Raw genomic sequence first — 19,553 nt, 5'->3', positions numbered from 1 at the left:
TTTCTTTCTTTCACTCATGCCTTCATTGAAGATACATTAGGCCATCTACCTACTCCCATTTGCTCAATTCTTTTTAGATATCTTATGAGCCGCACCATAGCATTTGCTTCGATGGGTGTTGCTCCTATTTCACTCACCATTATCTCATAAGGTACTGAACTTTTTATTTTGAACTTGCTCATGATCAAGCGTTTTTGGATTTTCTCAATTTGTTTCCATTTTGAGATGGGGGTGTTGCTAGCCCACAATTCACACCTATATAGCATCACTGGACAAACTAGGAGTCCAAAAAGCACTTCAATTGTTTTCCAATCCCATAACTCTGCCTCTCTACATCTGTTTTGAAGAGCATATAATGCTTTCCACCCTCCTAAAATTCTCTTCTTTCTGCAATCCTCCTAATTAAGTTTGTTGTTGAAATCAATCCCAAGGTACTTGTACTCGTTTACTTCTTCATGAATGTTGCTTTCAAAGAAGAACATATGCTGGCCCTGCTTCCTTTTATTAGAGAAAACCATTATTTTGGTCTTGCTAGTATTGACTTGGATCCATGGGCCGATTTAGAAATCAATACAAGATCATCAACATATAAAAGAAGCTTTATCACAAACTCCCCCAATCGAACACCATCTCCACCTGGCAGATTTAGCCACTCTTCCAGTTTATCAATATATAAACCAAAAAGAGTAGGCGATAGAGGGCAACCTTGCTTGACTCCATTGTCCCTTCTAAAGCTTTCTGAAATACCCGTTGAGGTTCTAATTTTGACTTTCAACTCTTCATAAAGTCTATGGACAACAACTCTATATTGCAAAGGGATTTCAAGTTCTTCCATTCTACGCTACTACTTATCTCTAGGGATTGTGTCAAATGCCTTTTTGTCCTCCCAAACCTTTTCAATAATGTGTCTCAATGTAATACCATGATCCACTATAGAATGCACCCGCTTGTCCTTTTGCCCTCTTTTGTATTACCTCTGCCCACTTATTGATTCTATTTTCTACCATGTTGCTAAAAAGCTTTGCAAACAAAGGATTGATCATAATGGTTCTATAATTGGAAGGATTATTAATGTCTCCACTTTCTAAAAAGGGGTATTGCTATGCTAGTTGTCTAGTGACTTGGGAATCCTTGCTGAATGATGTTGTTGAATATTTCAATGATGTGTGGTGCAAGAGTGTTCATTCCCCATTTTAGATACTCTGCTTGAAGTTCAACCAAGTCCTTTTTCCTTTCCTGTTTTCAACTTCTTAATTCCAATCTCCACCTCTTGTAACGTGAAGAGCTTTGTAGTTGTGTTGATCCTGGGGGGAGGCTCTGCCTCTGATTCTTTCTCATAGAGTTGTCTTGCATATTCAAACCATTGATTGGTTGTAATATTATTTTCAATTTGCTTGTTCCTTGGTTGAAGTTCCTGCGAGAAAATCTTTGGGTTATTTTTGCTTAGATATATTAACTCTTCTTGCCTTGTTTGCATGAACTCATCTTTTTTCCTTTTTAGTATTTGCTTATATAACTTTACGTTCATCTTCTCCTTGCCTACCATTTTCAAGGTTCTCCTTGCCATTTTGCATTCTTCATCAAAAGAGGCGTTTACAAGAAAACAATTTGATTATGATTTCCTATTTTTTGTTCTTTTGCATTTCTCAAGTGCACTTTGAATTATATATGTTAACTCATGACTGTTGAAGCTTTTGAAACTGGTTTTCTCCTTCTGAATTAATCTCTCTAACATTGTCTTGAAGATAGTACAATTTTCTTGTGTTAGAAGAATTTTGCCCCTTGATAGTGATTGCTGAGAGAATTGGGTTTTCCTCCTATGCTACCATTGCAAATAATTAAGTTGAAAGCACCACACAGTGTAAGCAAGTCCTCCCCAAAATGATTGCTAACTTTGTCACCTTCTGAACACCTCACCCTTTGGGGATTCTCCTCTTCATTGAGCCAAATAGGATTGTGATCCTCTTTGAAACAAAGAATACTAGCTTGTTGATTTGTTGTTCTAGCATTGAAATCTCCCACTATAAGAACTTCTCCCTGCTGAGAGTACGCGACAATACCTTGCTTTAAAGCTGCATACGGATTTGCTGTCTAGCCCCTTGTTTTTGTAATTTTTGAGATTTGAGGGGCAAAATAGCATGCTGCAATTCTTATGTGATTTTCATTCTCTGATATTTTGAACCATAAATATTGTTTATTTGCATCTTCTTTCATTAACTGAATGTGACGACCTCCTTTTTTTTCCACTAAAACTAGTATTCCCCCATACCCTTTGCCATTGTCTGCTACCTTGTTCCAAACTACTAACTTCAAATAACCATCAAACACAGGAGTTTTGCAACCATCATGTTCATGAGTTTCCATGAGACAAATTATTGTTTCTACCTTCCGCAATAGGCCCTAACCCGGGTCCCCTCCTCGAAGGGTAACATCTACAATTCCAACAAACTAAACTTAGGTAGACCTGGGTAGGATTTCACTGCTATGCAGTTTGGCACATAAGACTCAAAATTGAGTCTTCACCACTTTTCATCCATACTGGTCTTGTTGTTTCCCGCCCTATTATCGAATTCTCTGTTTTTTCTTTATTGCCAACTTGCTGCTCTGTTTTGCCTTGAGGCCCAAACACTGCAATAACTGCTTTACCATTGTACAACCATGCCCTTTTCCCTTCATTTCTTCCTGCTCTAATTTTCTCCACTTCTTCCCTTCTCTCCTCTTGTTGTTTGTTGGTTAAATCTTCATCTAGGAAGAAGTGTGAGCCTTTCAAGAGTTTATTTTTGCCCAAGAGATGGTGTTTGTCTTGCACACTTGCCATTGTGACTTTTATGGGTCGAGGCTTCTCTTCCCATATCTTCCCCACCCTCCTTGCTTGACAAATTTTCCCTTTTGAATGTAGTTTCTCTTTCAAAATGTCTCCTGTCAAATTGAGAGTACTTTCATTCTTCCCATAATCTCTTATTCCTCTGATAATAAAGTTTGTTTCCCTGTTCTTTCTTTTCTTGTGTTCTCTTTCATGTGCTCTACGAGTACTTGCATCTTCATCTTCCTTTGTCCTTATGTAACCATTAATGTCTTCAGCTCTAGCTCTGATTTCTTTTGGACCGTCTTTCCTATTGTTCTTTTTTGCCTTCTCTTTCAAAAGCTCTGTTTGCTGAGATACTTGTGTATCTACCTGAGTTGCTTTAGAAATTATCACATCCTTGTTTGCTCCATAATGTTTCACCAAAAAATTACACTTGTACGTTGCCCTTCATTCCAGCTCCACGCACTTCACTTCAACAGAAGATACGCACAGCTACAGGAAGCTAATGCAGGGCAGATTTGGGAACGACTCGCAGTGGTGCCATTCCATGGGCTTTGGCTTGAGATTTTCATGGGATTGTGCTCCATTTCACCCACTTAGTCACACACATGGCAACCAACAAAGGAAATTCAAATTTGTGCACATGGGGAAGAAAGAAAACGCTGCCACAACTCAGGATTTGACTTCTACACTTGGCTGAAAGCTCCTCACTTGGCAATTTCGAATTTTTCTTGTGATTTCCACCATCCTCCACTTGTCATTGGGTTTCTCTCTTTGGAATATCTCCCATTCTCCTATTTAGATGAGCCTTTGGCTCCTGTTGTTGTATCTTGATACAAGTTCTTGTGCTAGGGGAAGCCCTGCTCTTTTGTATACTCAGATTTTAAAGCAATAAAAGACTTTGTGGTTCAACTATGAGGTGTTATTCTTCTATGGTTGGGGTATAATTCTTGATCATGAGCTTCATTTTCTATTGGTAATATTGTGCTTATTATTTCCATATGCTTGTCAAAGATATGCTTGTGTAGAGATATCTTGCACTAGCATTTGGTTTTAGAAATTTATTCTAGTTAAGGAATGTTTTGGTAGATTTTCATCTAAATCTCTAAGATTTCTTTCTCATTATATTTTTATAAACTATGTGGATCTAATGATTCTATTTGGAGTGTTGTAGAAAATTATTTTTGGATCAAGTCTCTAGCGTGAGGGGACATTCTTGAAGGAATCAATCCACTCTTTGGAAGAACCCACATTGTGACATCCCAAAGTTTTACCATTGGATTTGTGTTTGCAGGGATCTTTAGCTTTGACTTCTAGTCAAGACTACTTCATTTAAATCATTTACCTTAAACATTTGTGCTTACATCAATTATATTTGCTAATAAGAGCATGTTGACTACTAGGCTAGGAGAGAAGCTCTACTCTAATCCTTGATCTAGTTTCTTGTATATTATTTGTAAATTTTTTGCATATTTCTTACACCATTTTCCACTCAACCTTGGGGATTTGTTTTGCAGAGAAGTCAGATTTTGTTGAGGAGTTTTCTCACCCTTTTTGTTGGCAGGATTGAGAGAGAGCAATGCTGAAACTACTTACCATTTTTTTTGCAGAACCCTTAGCACTGATTTGAGGCCAAATCGGCTGGGCCGTGAGCACTTGAGGCAACCTATCTCTCTTGTCAAGGTCGTGGGCTTTTGGGAAGAGGCACTTCCTTTTCCTTTGTGCAGAGCACTGCTACAAATCTCTGCCATAACAGTGATTAGAACATCCCCTTTCATCTCCCTTTGTTGGCAGATTTCATCATCTAAAGAGGCTGGAATTTCAAGATATTCTTTGAGGGGTCTCTCTTGTAATCCATTGCCAAATTTTTGGTGAAATTTTCCCACTGTTTTCTCAAGGAGTTCTAGTGTTTCAAAGTTAAATTTTCATTGTAACAACCTTCTTGAAATTGGAGCCTTTCCTCACTATAAAGGAAGCTCTCATCATTATAACATCATATTAATAAAAGTAATTTTTCTCTCTTAGAGATTGGGGAACCATCCCCTTTGGTGCTTGACGAATTTTCTTGGAAGTTTGTTTTTCTCTCCATTTGTCAAGCTTAGCACATGGTCATATGCTAAGCTTTCATTTCATCTAGTTGCAAGTTTCATACTTGAATAACTCTCATTTGCATCACAACACTCTCTCACTTCATAGCTTCATTTTCAAGTTACTTTAGTTTATTAGTTGCAAGTTGTTTCAATTTTGGAATCTCATTTTGAATACATTTTCATTTGGAGCAATTTGTGCTAATTTCATTTACTTGCAAGCTAACTTGAGTAATTTAATTCATTCCCTTTGGTTCATTAGCTCATTTGATTTACATATTCAAGCTGTTAGGATATTCCGACACATAGGATATAGTTAAGTTCAACTTGGTCTAGTATAGAGTTAGGTTAGAGTTAGGTAAAGTGTGTTTCTTTACCGTTGTACATTTTGTAACTTACAATCCGACGGTCACGATATGTAGTGATCCGACGGTTCACTCTCACCTCGGTATTACCGACACTTGATCCGTGGCTTGACACCCGATTGGTCCATGAGTTCTATTTAAAGCGCATGGAGGGTCATTGTTCGGGTAATTCATGCATGAGAGAAGCTTATGTAAATTTTCATTCTTTGATTAATAAATTGCCTGTAGTACCCACGTTGGGACAGGCCGTGGATTGTTTCCCTCCTTGCACTTTGAGGGTTTTAACCACGTCAAAAATATTGGTGTATTGATTTGAGATCTGGTTGTGAGCGGTGTCCTTTTGGTATTCTTTCTGAGGAACTTACCCTGTAAATTCCTACATGGTATCAGAGCTATTTGAGGGCCGCGTCCGTTGGTGATCCAAATCTGAAGCCGGTAGAACTGCATGCGGCTGTCGTTTCCTAGATCTGCTGTTTTTGACTGCTTTCGGGCCGAGAGGACTGCTCTGTTGCGTTCGGAGCATCTGTTCCAGTGAGGAACCCCTTTCGTTTCACACGAAAAGGTTTCTGGTAGCCCTAGCTGCGTCATTTTTCAGATCGGGAGGTATGCAGTGTTTTTTTTGCAGTTTACTGTTATTTTCTCTCTGCTTATTTCGGTCTCAGTTTATTTAGCCTTTTTTTTAACTGGATCTATACCTTTCATTTCTGCGTATGCTCTTTGCCCTGCGACTCTGTGCGATCTGGGCAAATCAGAAACAGAAAGGAAGGATTTTTCTCATGCGTATGCTCTTTTCCCTGCACCTTAGTGTGATCTCGGAAAATCAGAAACATTGAGAAAAATATTTAGTTTTTCGGCTAAAGCTAACTTTGAGATTTTTTTTAAAAAATTTCTAGTTTTTTGGCTAAAGCTAACTTCGAGCCGCAAGGTTCGTTTTTCTTTGCATATTCGTGTTGGGTTTTGTGTTTTGTAGGGAAAAAGAGCTTTCTCAAGGCAAGCACGCAAACCAAGGCCCCCCCCTCTCTCTTTCTCTCTCAAATTTTTTGTATAGATCAATTGGTTCAAAGCTATTTTAAGAGAGTAGAGGTCTTGGGTTCAAGTCTCCATTTTGTGGGGGCGGATTTTTTCATTCGCGCACTTTGCTGGCAACGTCAACAATTTTTTTTCAAAAAGCCATAACTTCTTCATCCGGAAGCCTTTTTCAGAGCCGTTTTTTTTAAAACCGCCTATTTTTTTGAGATCTATCCATTGGAACACTTACTTTCAGCATCTTCAGCTTCAGTTTTTAAAAAAAATGGAAAGTCCATGCCAAGTCATTCTTGACAGCACTAACTACTTCCAATGGGTAGCCTACATGGAAGATTTACTTAGAAGTAAAGGTCTCTACAGAATAGCCACAGACCAAGAGAAGAAACCAAAAGATGAAGACAAGGCGGCAAAATGGGAAAATAGACAAGATCAAGCACGTGGTTTGATAGGGATGTCTATTTCTCCTGATCTTAGATTCCACATTGCAGAACTTGAGACTCCTCATGAAGCATTAGAAAAACTTGCTAAAGTTTTTGGGATTAAAAATGAAATTAGAGCCCATCAACTTGAAAATGAGCTGCTTACTTTGGATCCTAATAATTTTTCTTGCATTGAAGATTTCTTGTCCAAATTCAAGACCCTTAGATATCTCTTGGAAGGTGTTAAAGTTAAGAAAGAAGATGGTAACCTTATTTATTCCATCCTTACTAAGTTGGGATCAGCCTACTCTGTATTTGTTTCCACTTTCCATTCTACAAGGGAAGCTTTCATTTGTCAAGGACAAGAATACAAGGCCCCTTCCTTTGACTCCTTTTGTGATTCCTTAATAAGAGAACAAGAAAAACTCTTACACCTTGGTCTTCTTAATCTTGGAAACTCTTCCACGAAAGCGTTAGCCGCCTAGCAGCAACCAAATTCAAAGAATCCTAAGAAGTCATATCCTCAAAAGAATGGTCCTAAACCATCTCAGCCTCAAAATAAAAGATCATTTCAGCAAAATGATAAGACCAATAAAAACAAATGGAAGAAGACTGATAGACATTGTAACTTTTGTAATCGAGATGGCCACTTAGAATCTAAATGCTTTAAGAAGATGGAAGCCTTGGAAGCCGCAATGAAGAAACATAACATCCATGTGGAGCCTACTTCAACTTCAACTTCCGGAATGGCACTTTCTGCATGTCATTATCAATCATCTCAGTCTGGTTATGCATTAAATGTATCTTCTTCTTCTTCTCATTCTCATGAGTGGCTCATTGATTCTGGAGCCTCTTGTCACATGGCCAAAAACCAAGCCATGTTTTCTTCTTTAAATGATTGTAACACCAAAAATATATATATATTGGTGATGATAGATCTCTTAATGTTGTAGGGACTGGAACTGTTCATCTAGACAATGGTCAGTTTAATGATGTATTATGTGTTCCAACCTTATCCTGCAACCTTCTATCTGTCTATCAGATAACTCATTCAGGTGAAGGTAAAATTGTTGAATTTTCACCTCATGATGTTGTAATCAAGGATCTAAAAGATCCTAAACAGATTCTAGCTACTGGTCTTGCTGATGATTCCAAAAGGTTGTATAAGTTTCACAACTTTGGGTCATCAAATCTTCCCTCAGTATTTGTTGCTCATAATGATGAAGTGAGCAAACTTTGGCATGAGCGATTTGGTCACTTAAACTATCGCTCCCTTCAGCATCTATGTAAAGAAAATATGGTGACAAGTCTTGCAGAGATGGTGTTTGCTCCGGATGTGTACTCGGAAAACATCATCGGGACAGTTTTGACAAACGTGCCTCTTGGCACGCCTCAGCCCCTTTACAACTTGTGCACAGTGATTTATGTGGTCCTCTTCCTGTTGCTTCATTCTCTGGCTACAAGTACTTCTTAACTTTCATTGATGATTTCTCCAGACGCACTTGGGTATACTTCTTAAAACTCAAGAGCGAAGTATTTAACACCTTTTTGGCCTTCAAAGCCTTTGTTGAAAAACAATCTGGACATCAAATTCTTAAGCTAAGAACTGATAATGGTGGAGAATATGTTAAAAACACATTCATCAACTTTTGCACCGAAAATGGAATTCAAATGCAACATACTGTTCCATACACTCCACAACAAAATGGTGTCGCTGAAAGGAAAAATCGCACCTTAAAGGAAATGGCTAATTGTATGCTGCAATCTAAAGGACTCAGTCTTAGTTTTTGGGCCGAAGCAATTAATTGTGCAAATTATATAATCAATCGCACTCCTACTAAGGTTCTAGAGAATATCACTCCAGAAGAAGCTTGGAGTTCCATTAAACCAGATGTAAGTCACTTTCGTGTGTTTGGAAGTGAAGCATGGGCCCATATTCCAGATGAAAAGCATAAAGCTTTAGAACCTAAGAGTGAGAAATGTACTTTTGTTGGATATTCTGAAGATGTAAAAGGTTATCGACTTATTCCATTTAAGTCCAAAAATGTTATCATTAGAAGAGATGTAAAATTTGATGAAAATAAATCGGCCTGCGAGCCTAGTCCGGCGGATGTGCCACCTCTTCCTATCTCTTCTACCTTTGAAAACATTTCTTCTTCAGATGATGAAAGCGAGGATGATAATCCTCCCCCACCTTCTCAGGATCCTCAACTTCCAAGATGGGTCCGTGCTACTCGGGATGCAGCAGGTGATCTTGTCGGTGATCCTACAGATCAGCGACGTACACGTTCTCAGTTTGAAAGAGCCTCTTCTTTACTGGCTCAAGCTCCAGTAAATCATGATCCTGACACTTTTGCAGAAGCTTCAGGCCATCCACATTGGGAAGCAGCTATGAATGAAGAATATCATTCATTGATGACAAATGATACATGGGATCTTGTTCCTCTACCAAAGGGACGCAAACTTGTTAGATGTAAATGGGTTTACAGAACCAAGTATGGACCTGATGGGAAAGTTGATAAACATAAAGCTCGTCTCGTTGCTAAGGGCTTTTCACAGGTTGAAGGCATTGACTACACTGAAACCTTCTCCCCTGTTGCCAAAATGAACTCTATCTGCCTTGTTCTTTCCCTTGCTGCCTCTTTAAAATGGGAAGTCCATCAGATGGATGTTAAATCTGCCTTCTTGCATGGGGACTTGCAGGAAGAAATCTATATGGAACAACCCATTGGCTTCATACAAACAGACTCCAGCCTTGTTTGTCGACTTAAGAAATCCTTTTATGGCCTCAAGCAAGCTCCTCGGGCTTGGTATGCCAAAATGGATAGCTTTCTTTTAGAATCTGGCTTTTCTAGGTGTCATTCTGACAATACTGTCTACACCAAGAAAGTGGGCAACTCTCTTATCATCCTTGTTCTTTATGTTGATGATCTTATTCTTACTGGTAGTGATCCCAACCTTATAAACCATGTGAAGTCCAGCCTTAATGATGCAACTTTCACTTGAATGATATATCACATGTGAAGATACATTTTCATTTTGAAGCTTGTGAGTTGAAGCATTGAGCTAGTTTTCCATTTGAGTTGTTGATACATGTTTTATGGAGCACCATTTCTAGTTTATGTCATATTGTGCTAAGTGCAAATCTTGATGATAAACATCATTGTTATATCTCTATTGGAAGCACATTGTCATCAACATATCTCATTGGAATCATTTCCCTCACATTTAGGCATTTCTCCTTGCATACTAAACTAGTCTTGCATCTCTAAAAAGTACTTCCAAGTATAAGTTTGGTTGAATAGACATCTTAGAATAAAAATTTTCTGATTTTTCTTTCACTTGGTATGGAGTAAGGTTAAAACGTGTGACCTCGCAGTTTTCTTGTGGTCAAGCCCTTGTAAGAACGAAGACACGTGGATTGCAAGGATCTTGGGAAGGGTATCATTAACAAAAGACAAGTACCTCCTCAACCCATCTTCCTTGCAACTCACTCCAATATTTACCCTGTGGTAAGAATTTGAAAGAGAAATTTCTCACCATACGCTAGGCATCTAATTTAAAATTAACCAAGATAATTGCATCTCACATAGTCTAGTTTTTAGCATCATCTCATCAAGTTGATTTATGAGCATTTTCCATTTCACTTGCAATACCATTTTATGTATCTCTCATGTCATCTTGAAGTTTACTTGCTCATGGTTATTTGATGTTTTATCATTCTATTTGAGCATTTCACTCATAAGTGCAAGTTCCATTTACTTTTGCAAGTTATATTCTTGTTACTCATATTTCATATCTTGAGCTAACACTTGTTTTGCAGGGTTACTTGTCATTGTAACTTGAGTTTCCATTTCCATTTTGCAAGTACTTGATATTTTCATTTGAGCATTGTTTACAAGGCATTGGTTCATACTATTTACTGTTGAATTGCTATATTGAAATATATCTCTCACATTGCTCATCATTCACACACTTCTAAATCTTGAATCAAGTTACCTTTTGAGAAGTAGTTCCTTTAACCTTAGTCTCCTAGAACTTGTTGTTTCTAACAAGTTTCACTTTACTAACCATTCTTAGGGACCACCCTCCTTAGCTTAACTAGGGGAGAGCTTTAACGAAGAGAGTTGGGATTAGGTGACAGTCCCTTCTCTAAGCTTTGCCAGCAAGGCCATGTTGAAAAATGTAACTATGTTTGGTCTTCATTAATGTACTTGAGTCATCATGTAATATACTTGTCAAAAGAATAAAGAAAATTATTATTATTATTATTATTATTATTGTGACTTATTAAAGCATGAGTTTCATGCTTGGGTGACCATGTTTTAGGTCAAAGTCCCCGTTGAGGACTTCTAGGATATTGAGTCAATAGAGTCATTGCACTTTTAAAGAGACCCTTCTTGGGCTTTTGAATCATGTAAAAAGGTTAAGTATTGAGTCAAATATGAATTATGTAACCTCCACACCATGTCGGCCTAGAAAAAGATCAAGTCGGCCTGAGGACCCTATTCGACCTCACATGGAGCCAGTAAATGTGAGCTCATCGAATTCATTTGGAGCATTACTCTCTCACACAAGTTCGATTTCTATTGTAGCTGGGAAGAAGTGTGAAATTCTATTGTAGTTGGGAAGAAATGTGAAATTCTCTTGTAGTTGGGAAAAAGTGCAAAGTTCTCTTGTAGCTGGGAAAAGGTGCAAAGTCTGTTGTTGGGAAGCCGAAGTGAATGCGAGTTTGGGGAAGTCTAAGGAGAAAAGGAAAATCAAAAATTTGGTGTTTCTCTCTTTTTGTTTCGTGCTCTTGATTGGGAGATCGAAGTCTTCCAGGTTTCTCTGTTGCCTAAAGCTGCCAGTTGTCGGACACTATTGCCTAGTCGAAGTTGTTTGAAAGGGGTCGAAATTCTGGGAGGCTGACTTGGTGTGGAGGAAAGGTCTTGTCTTAGTCTAGGGTGAAGAGTCTCAAAAAATACTATTGAAAGGAAGAATTTCTTGACTGGGTTTTCCTCTCGAGGGGGGTTTTGCCCTGGCACTGTGCCTACATCAAGTGTCTATTGTTTTATGTGCTGTTGCTTTGGTAATTGCTTGATGAACTAAAAGAAAGAAGATATAAAGAATCGTAATAGCAAGAAACATCACAAGTAATTATCAAGAATAATAAAATCTTTCTGGTTTTCTGATTTTCTAATAGGTCACACCTTGTGGGGTTGAGGATTTTTCCCACATTAAACAAGATGTGTAAGCGAAGTGACAACATGTATATATATAGATCATTTGGATGTCATAATTGTAAGGATTTTGTGCCTCAGAACTGAATTCATATTTAACATCAAAACTTTGCACATCCACAAACTTTCACATATATATCTCAGAAATCCACAGAGAGTTTCACATGATCAGAGAATAGTGCCACTTATAAATTTGCATGAATGACATAAATATTTGTTACAAAACTCACTGAACTTGCATATTACCGCATAGAACTTTTGACATAGAATTCACATATTTCCATAACAACGAGATGTCACAAAACTTGCATACCAGAGATAATAAGATGCCATAAGAGCTCTCATATTTTCAAGGTAACTAGATGCCACATGACATAGAGAGAGCTCAGATGCCTACACATGAAGGGTTGCCACAGAGTATGCCACAAAGTTTGCACATTTGCCATCGATCCACATGGTAATCAGGCCTTGAATCTAGGCTTCAACAAGGGTTTCGACCCTCTTTAAATAATTTTGTTTTTCACTTTAGCCTGAAAGAGGAAATCCACTATAGGGCTCAAATTTTATGCCAAGGAGAATGAGAGGAGGACTTCAAGTGATTCAAAAGGGTACCTTAATAGCTTGTATATCCATAGGGAAGTAGTCCCTCAGGAAATTCGGTTGACACGCAAAGATAATGCACCTTAGGGAAGCTTGCATACCATGCCACAAAGAGGCTCATTTGACTAGTAAATAGTATTACATACCTCAGATGATATTCGGCCCTCTATCACAATTGCCATTACAGGTTTGGATCTCTGGTTTTTAAATGTAATTACAAATTCGACCTTCTTTACATTATTCATATGCCTAGAACTTGCCATAAACTTGGCCAAAATTTTACCAATTCCTCAAGCTACTCTTCAACCTCTCTTTGATACCATGTTGAGATTTCTAGGGCACATGCTAGAAACAATTTCCTTCATCAAGATAACTACTTCTAATGATCAGTTAGCATCAATTACATATCCAATATCATTAAGCAGTTACACAGAAGAAAAACTCAACCAATAAACATGAAAGAGCAATAAAATAACCATGAGACAATGAGACAAGAGACATAGAAATTAGGCCCGAGGCCAGGGCAAAACCCACAAGGGGAAAACCCAGAAAAGTCTTTCCTTATGAGAGAGATAGTTCAATTCATCAATACATCATAAATAACCATATCAAGATAATAGCCAAACTAGTAACCAAGAATAAGATCAAGCCCTCCTTTAGATTTCCAGCGTCCTCCATCTGCTCCCAACTTCGCTAGATCAGAGATAACAAAGACATAATTCGATGTGTCTAATGAGGGGGAAGACTCTCCTTTATATAGACTTCAAAGGGGGGGTCGAATGGGTGCCTCTTAGGGGCTCAACTGACTTAAAAAAAATAATAGGAGGCTGACTTGAACAAATTAGGAGGTAAACTTTAAAACTCAAAATTTTATATTTCTTCATGATGAAAACACTGACCATGGCTACCATATTTCAAACATCTCAAGGGGTTTGAAGGCATCTCGATATGTTGAGCAAAGACACTATATAAGACTGATGCCCTAAGTGACAAAGGCTATAATGAACCAACAAAGCCAGAAGTCTATAAGCCATAATGCATTGTTAGGAGCTGAGTTGAAGGATGTAAGGTAGCACAAAAGGATCTCTGTCTACAAGAAAAAATGATTGATGGTCGAAGCAAGTATGAGGACGAGGAAACCTAATACCTTATAAAGATCAGTCCTAAAAGAGATATTTCAACTATGTAGGAAATGTCTTGCATAACTAAGTTCTTCTGAGCCACAAAAAGGTGAGGAAATTATTTGATAGAATGCATCTTGTATTTATACTCAAAGAAAAGCGGAAAGCTTTGATTTGAAGGAATCATGGAGACATGGAGTTTTTGTGATAGAAGTTTACTGGAAAGAAGAGGTTGAGCCCCTCCTTAAAGTTGAAGACCGAACTTTGAACTTCAAAAAAATCTAGGGTTTATAACGTTGAAAATCTTGGCTAGATTCTAGGGTTTTGGATATTTGAATATTTAGGGCTTATAAGCCCTAGCAAGGGCTTGAATAAGAAAACCATAGGATTAATTGTTTCCTCTAAAAGTAGAAACCCTAGTTCATGGATGGAAGGTATGATGTCATGCTAATATTGAAGACAAGGACAATGAAGTTACAAGATGAATGCAAGAAGGCTAAGATTAAGAGAGCGCTGACATTCTCCTATAATTCTCAAAATATAAGTATTCTATATCTCTCCTCTTTGATTATTACTATTGTTATTGTCTTTACTATTCAATTAGTCTTTATATCCTTTGCTTGGTTGTAATCGTTCTTCCATGACCTCCTAGTGAGGATTGTTGGTGAATGACAATGACTGTCTAGGATTTGGCAGCACATGGAAGAAGTGGAAGAATGAAGCAAAGCAAGAGGACTTTCCAAGAATTTCTACTTGAAGGATATTGTACCAGATAAGACCCAAGTTCAGAGGGAGTTGGCAATTTGTATTATGCCTTGATTGTGCCAAAGAGAAGTCAAGATCTAGCATGCAACAAATGGAAGCATGGAAGCAAGATTTAAGAAGGTTCTGCCATAATGAGGGAGAGAATCATGTCAAGACGTTTGCCTTAGTTGTAAGAGTTGCCTCAGGTTTTTGAAGAGCATGAAAAGAAGCCTCATGATTGAAGAAGACTTTGTACTTTGGGCTTGGTTGAATGGATCAAGGATGATCCTATATGATTTATCTCTGACAGAAGCTGAAGGACTCATGTGTCAGAGGGAGCAACTATGGAGAGAGTATTGCCTCTAGAGGGCGCAATCAAAAAGACCTGTTATGACCTCAGAGAAAGTTGACCTCAAATTCCTAGATGATGGACTATTAATGTAAGAGGGAGTTCTCAGTTAAGGTGACTTGAAAGCATTTGTGATAATGGATCCTATGAAGCTGCAAGGATTCCAAAATTCAGTTTGAGTTTATTGCCTCAGTTTGGGCCTTGTTATAATTTCTTGAATGAGCAAATCACCTCGCATGGCAAAGGCAGAGTATATCGCAGTTGGATTCGCAAGCTGAGAGGCAGTATGGTTTCATAGGCTACTTTGAAGATTGTGTGGTGACAAACATGGCGATTGAAGGTGTAATGAAGCTTGAGTATATCTCCATTGATGAGTAGAGAGCTGATATTCTGTCAAAACCTCTTTCTAGAGGGAAGTTCGTGCACCTTCGAGACAAGCTTGGGCGTGTGGAGATTGCCTCCCTGGTTGAGAGGGAGCAAGGATGATATTGCATCATGGATATGGTTTCTCCTTGTGTCAAGTACATTGACCAGAATTAGGGAGAATGGTTTGATAGATTAGATAGCATCATGGTAGCATTCTTCTTGTGTCATGTACTCTAATTTGAATTAGGGATGTTATCCCTGCATCAAGTACATTTATCGGAATTAGGAAGAATGATCCAGTGGATATACATTCTCCCTATGTCAAGTATTATGATTGAATTTAGGGAAGGTATCCCTGTGTCAAGTACTATGACTAGAATTAGGGAGAATGGTCTGATAGAGGCTAGTTGGTGCCACCTAGCATCCTACTCGGATCTCTGAGAGAGTTGCTTGGATCTCTAAGAGAGCTGCTCGGATCTCTGTTTAGAGAGAGCATGCTTTGGCATCCAGCCTGGGTTGAGGCCGTCTGGAGTTTTAGCAGGACTATGTGCACTAGTTGTGTGATGGTGAACGAGGACTAGTCTGGATACCATGAGGTTGAGGCGTCGACCGGATCACGGTGACTAGTTGTTATTGATGTTGTATCATAGGTATTGAGTGGATGTCATGATTGTTATAGGTCAAGAGGGTTGACCTAGATGATTGTGATGTTGGTGATTATGATATTAATGATGATGCTTATCTTAATCTTGATCCTTCCTTATAGAATCTTTCAACTTGAGAACATCATGATAAGTCATTATGAATACCTCCCTAGTTAAGAGGGAGTGTTGAATTTTGTAACTATGGTCGGTCTTCATAATGTAAATTTTTATTTATATATTTATTTTATTTTTAAGCATGTTCTTCATGCTCATTTCAAAAAGATGAAAATTTGAATTTTAAATTTAAATGTTTTGGCTCCATTGAAGCCTAGTTGGCCTCCTCCTAGTCAAGTCGGCCCCTTCAAGTGATCAAGTCAGCTCAGCTGGAAAGGCACCCATTCGGCAAGGAGAAACACTATATATTGACATTTGTGCTCCTCCATTTGGCATCCAATGCGCCTTCTTCTGTGGATGAAACTCGGATCAGTCTGAGGCAAGATGGAATGAATCTGAGACCAGCAAATAGCCCTCTCTCTCTCTCTCTCTCTCTCTCTGATACATGAACTAATCTGAGGTCAGCAAAATTGTCTGAGGCCAGTAAAGTCATCTCTGTGTGATGAAGGACTGAAGTTCAAGTTGTGGGGCAAGTTTCTTGGGCTGTTGTTTGACTTGACTAGGAGGATGGACCAGGTCAGTCCTAATGTTTGACTTTGATGTCTCTCTCGTTGACTTGATTCTATAAGGAAAGGATTGCTGGGTTTTCTCCCATGTGGGTTTTCCCAAGGTAAATTCTTGTGTGGCTGTGTCTTCATGTTTTTCTGATCTAGTTCTCTGTCTAATTGTATTATGATGTATACTAAATATAAGAAAGGATCAACCTAATAGGATAATCATAAGAAACACTTATCAGATTGAGAACTACTTGAAAATTCAACAGGTCTATCCTACATTCATAAAGTGAATTGACTCGACTAGCTTGTAACTTTTTATAAGAAAGATTTCACTTTCTCATTATGCATGCAATCTTCATTTTCTAAATGGCACATAACTTGATTTGTAAAACTTATTCTTGTGAACTTTAAGTTATATCAGTATCTCCTGTTAAAAAATCATAGGATATCAACGACTATCAAGTTATATGTGGAGATTTAGGAGCTGAGGCACTATAACTTTCTCTGTGGAATAATGGCCCCCATTTATTTTATTTCGACCAATATAAATCTTCCCTCGCATAATATTGACACTTCGCTTTCAAATTTGATTTATATATGTCCAAGTTACTGTTTTATCAATTTTTTCAATAATTGGTAAAAAGAATCAAAGAAACTAACACAATATTTGGTATGTCCAAGTTGATGTTTTATCAACTATGTCAATAATTGGTAAAAATAATCTAAGAAATTAACAAAATATTTGGAATGAAAATGTGCAGAAAATCAGAGATTCAAAATCTGTGTTCCAAATTTGGTTCCATAGAACTAGCCTGTGCCAATGCACAACCAAATATCTTTATAGGATTCTTTTCAGATTTTTGTTGCACGTAGTTGAGGATTATTTTGTAGAATTTGAAACAAACTACTTATAAAAATTAGAGAGATTTGTAATCATCTAGCCATTTATGAAGAGAGGGACAATATTCACCTTTAGTAATAGAACAGCTTAAGATCACTTGGGACATGGTTATAAGGTTGGTTGACAACAAAGTAATCGCAGAAGTTGCCTTAGGAGCACTCATGGCTGTTCTCTGTTTTTTCCAATCAATTTGTTTTAAATATATGCCTATTTTACGACGAGAGTAGCAGGCCACAACTACAGCCCAGGTAGCATGTGTCATGTCAGTAATGCTAATAAACTAAATGGAGAAAAAAATAATATCCATAAAAATTTAAAATTTAAAACTAGCAGACCATAATAAAAAAAAGCAAAATAAAGGGCCATAATAACTACATAAACCTATATTATGGGCCTAGAGTATCCCTAAAACTGCTTCTGCTTGGCTAAGAGCACGTCTTCCTCGAATGTAAGGAAATAGGTTAACAACCTAAGACCTAGAGGCATCTGGCAGGAGTAGGGGGACCATCAGTGGGTAATTCCAAGTGACATGGTTTTCCTTGAATAATAGTGATGAGTCAGCTTGCATTCGCAAATAGCAGCCACTGATGGCTGTCCCCACTGCTGGTTTGACAACTGAGTTATGATAGGTTTTCCCACTGCTTTATATATATATATATATAAACCAGGATAGATCCATCTTAACCCTGGATCTTTTAAACACCAAGAGATGTCTATTTATTTTGACCCCTCTTGGTGCTTATTAGATCCAGGGTTAAGATGGGTCTCTGCTGGTAAGCTCTGAAGTGTTTACTAAAGCTATCATAGTATGATGAATTTTAGACCACACTAATAAACTTGTTGGCTCAGAATGCTTTAATAGTTTACTTTCATTATGTGCTTCAAGTTTCAACTAAAATGTGGTGATGCATATTGTTTTTGCAGTTCATTGTTCAGAGAACTGAAGATGCATCAAACTGAATTTTCTAGTTGGTGTGGTGAATGCCTTCACCAGAAGCAAGAACGACAGAAGAAGTTTTTTGCTGCAAGGAAGCAGGTAGTATGTTTACCAAATGTACACACATGGGTGTGTGTGCATGTATAGTATGGCTATTAACTGAAATTAAAATTGTTCAAGTTTTCCTTGATTTGTAAAACTACTTTTTCTCATATTTATTTTCTGATCATATTGCAGGAATTACTTCAAAGAGAGTAGGGTTAATTGGGTCAACCAGTCTATGCATTGTACCATATTCATTGCTATCAACATTCACCTCCAGTCATATTATCTGTACATAGGGTGAATGGTTCATGGTGGTAAAGTTTCTCACTATTCTTTTCGGTGGGCTGAATACTAGCTATTTAGGTGCAGATTTGTCAACTTGCTCATTTTTGGGGTATCAATGAAACCATAACACAAGCTTGTCCATGAATCGTCATGAGCTACTCTTCAATGGGCAAAAAAACAGGTCCAACTTCCCACCACATCTCTGGGACAACATTATTGGAGCTGTTTAATACTGGATTGAAATAATCCAGATTGTTCAAATGTAAAAGCTACTTACAGTAGCTTCCATAAGCTGTGGCATGGAGCTTAATACATATACACGGTGGTTTTATGTAACATGGTTTGTTACATGACAGCTATTACTATAATTTATGATTACAATAATTATTCATGTCCAATTCTCTGAGTGCATTGTTTTAAAAGGTCCGTGCAGATGGAAGAGTTTGTTGAGATTTTGTTGGCTTCTGATACTTTGTACTAACATTACAATTACAAGGTAAGATATAATAGCTCGATAGGGGGTATTTGATTTCTTGCACTTCCTGGTGTAATTACTGATATTATGTAGAAATATCTAATTGGTGTAACTGAACAAGAAATATGATCTTACATTTATTTAATAGGTGTAACTGAACAAGAAATTTTATCTTCAATTGAATTAGTATGTCAAGGTTAAGGAAGAGATTGACAAGGATAGGGGTATTTGATTTCTTGCACTTCCTGGTGTAATTACTGATATTATGTAGAAATATCTAATTGGTGTAACTGAACAAGAAATATTATCTTCAATTGGATTAGTATGTCAAGGTTAAGGAAGAGATTGACAAGGATAGTGAATGAAGAAAATCCCAACTACCATAGATTTTCAAAAGACATTTCTTTGACATAAAGGATGACTGCATCCCTAACTCTTCTGACGTGCAAACGTTGGTTTTTGATAAAAGGCCGGATGCGACTTATGCAGG

The 19,553-nt window shown here is 37.7% G+C and overlaps 1 protein-coding gene across 2 annotated transcripts in view; it reads left to right on the top strand.

Moving 5' to 3' along the window:
* Positions 1 to 18,986, top strand: part of LOC149231052 (2-oxoglutarate and iron-dependent oxygenase domain-containing protein CP2-like) — a 172,399-nt gene extending 153,413 nt beyond the window's left edge. For both annotated transcript variants that reach the window (XM_089379104.1, XM_089379103.1), the window contains 2 exons: positions 18,246 to 18,357; positions 18,496 to 18,986. In XM_089379104.1, the coding sequence (XP_089235230.1) occupies positions 18,246 to 18,357; positions 18,496 to 18,516 (133 nt within the window). In that variant the 3' untranslated portion in view covers positions 18,517 to 18,986. The remainder of the gene's footprint in view (positions 1 to 18,245; positions 18,358 to 18,495) is intronic.
* Positions 18,987 to 19,553: the final 567 nt, after the last annotated feature.

This window comes from Pinus tabuliformis, chromosome J, assembly GCF_031772625.1.
Source record: "Pinus tabuliformis cultivar Carrire ecotype Pingquan chromosome J, CPIR1, whole genome shotgun sequence".
Lineage (NCBI taxonomy): Eukaryota > Viridiplantae > Streptophyta > Pinopsida > Pinales > Pinaceae > Pinus > Pinus tabuliformis.
The sequence above is the reverse complement of the archived record's forward strand: the minus strand, read 5'-3'. Positions and strand labels throughout refer to the sequence as shown.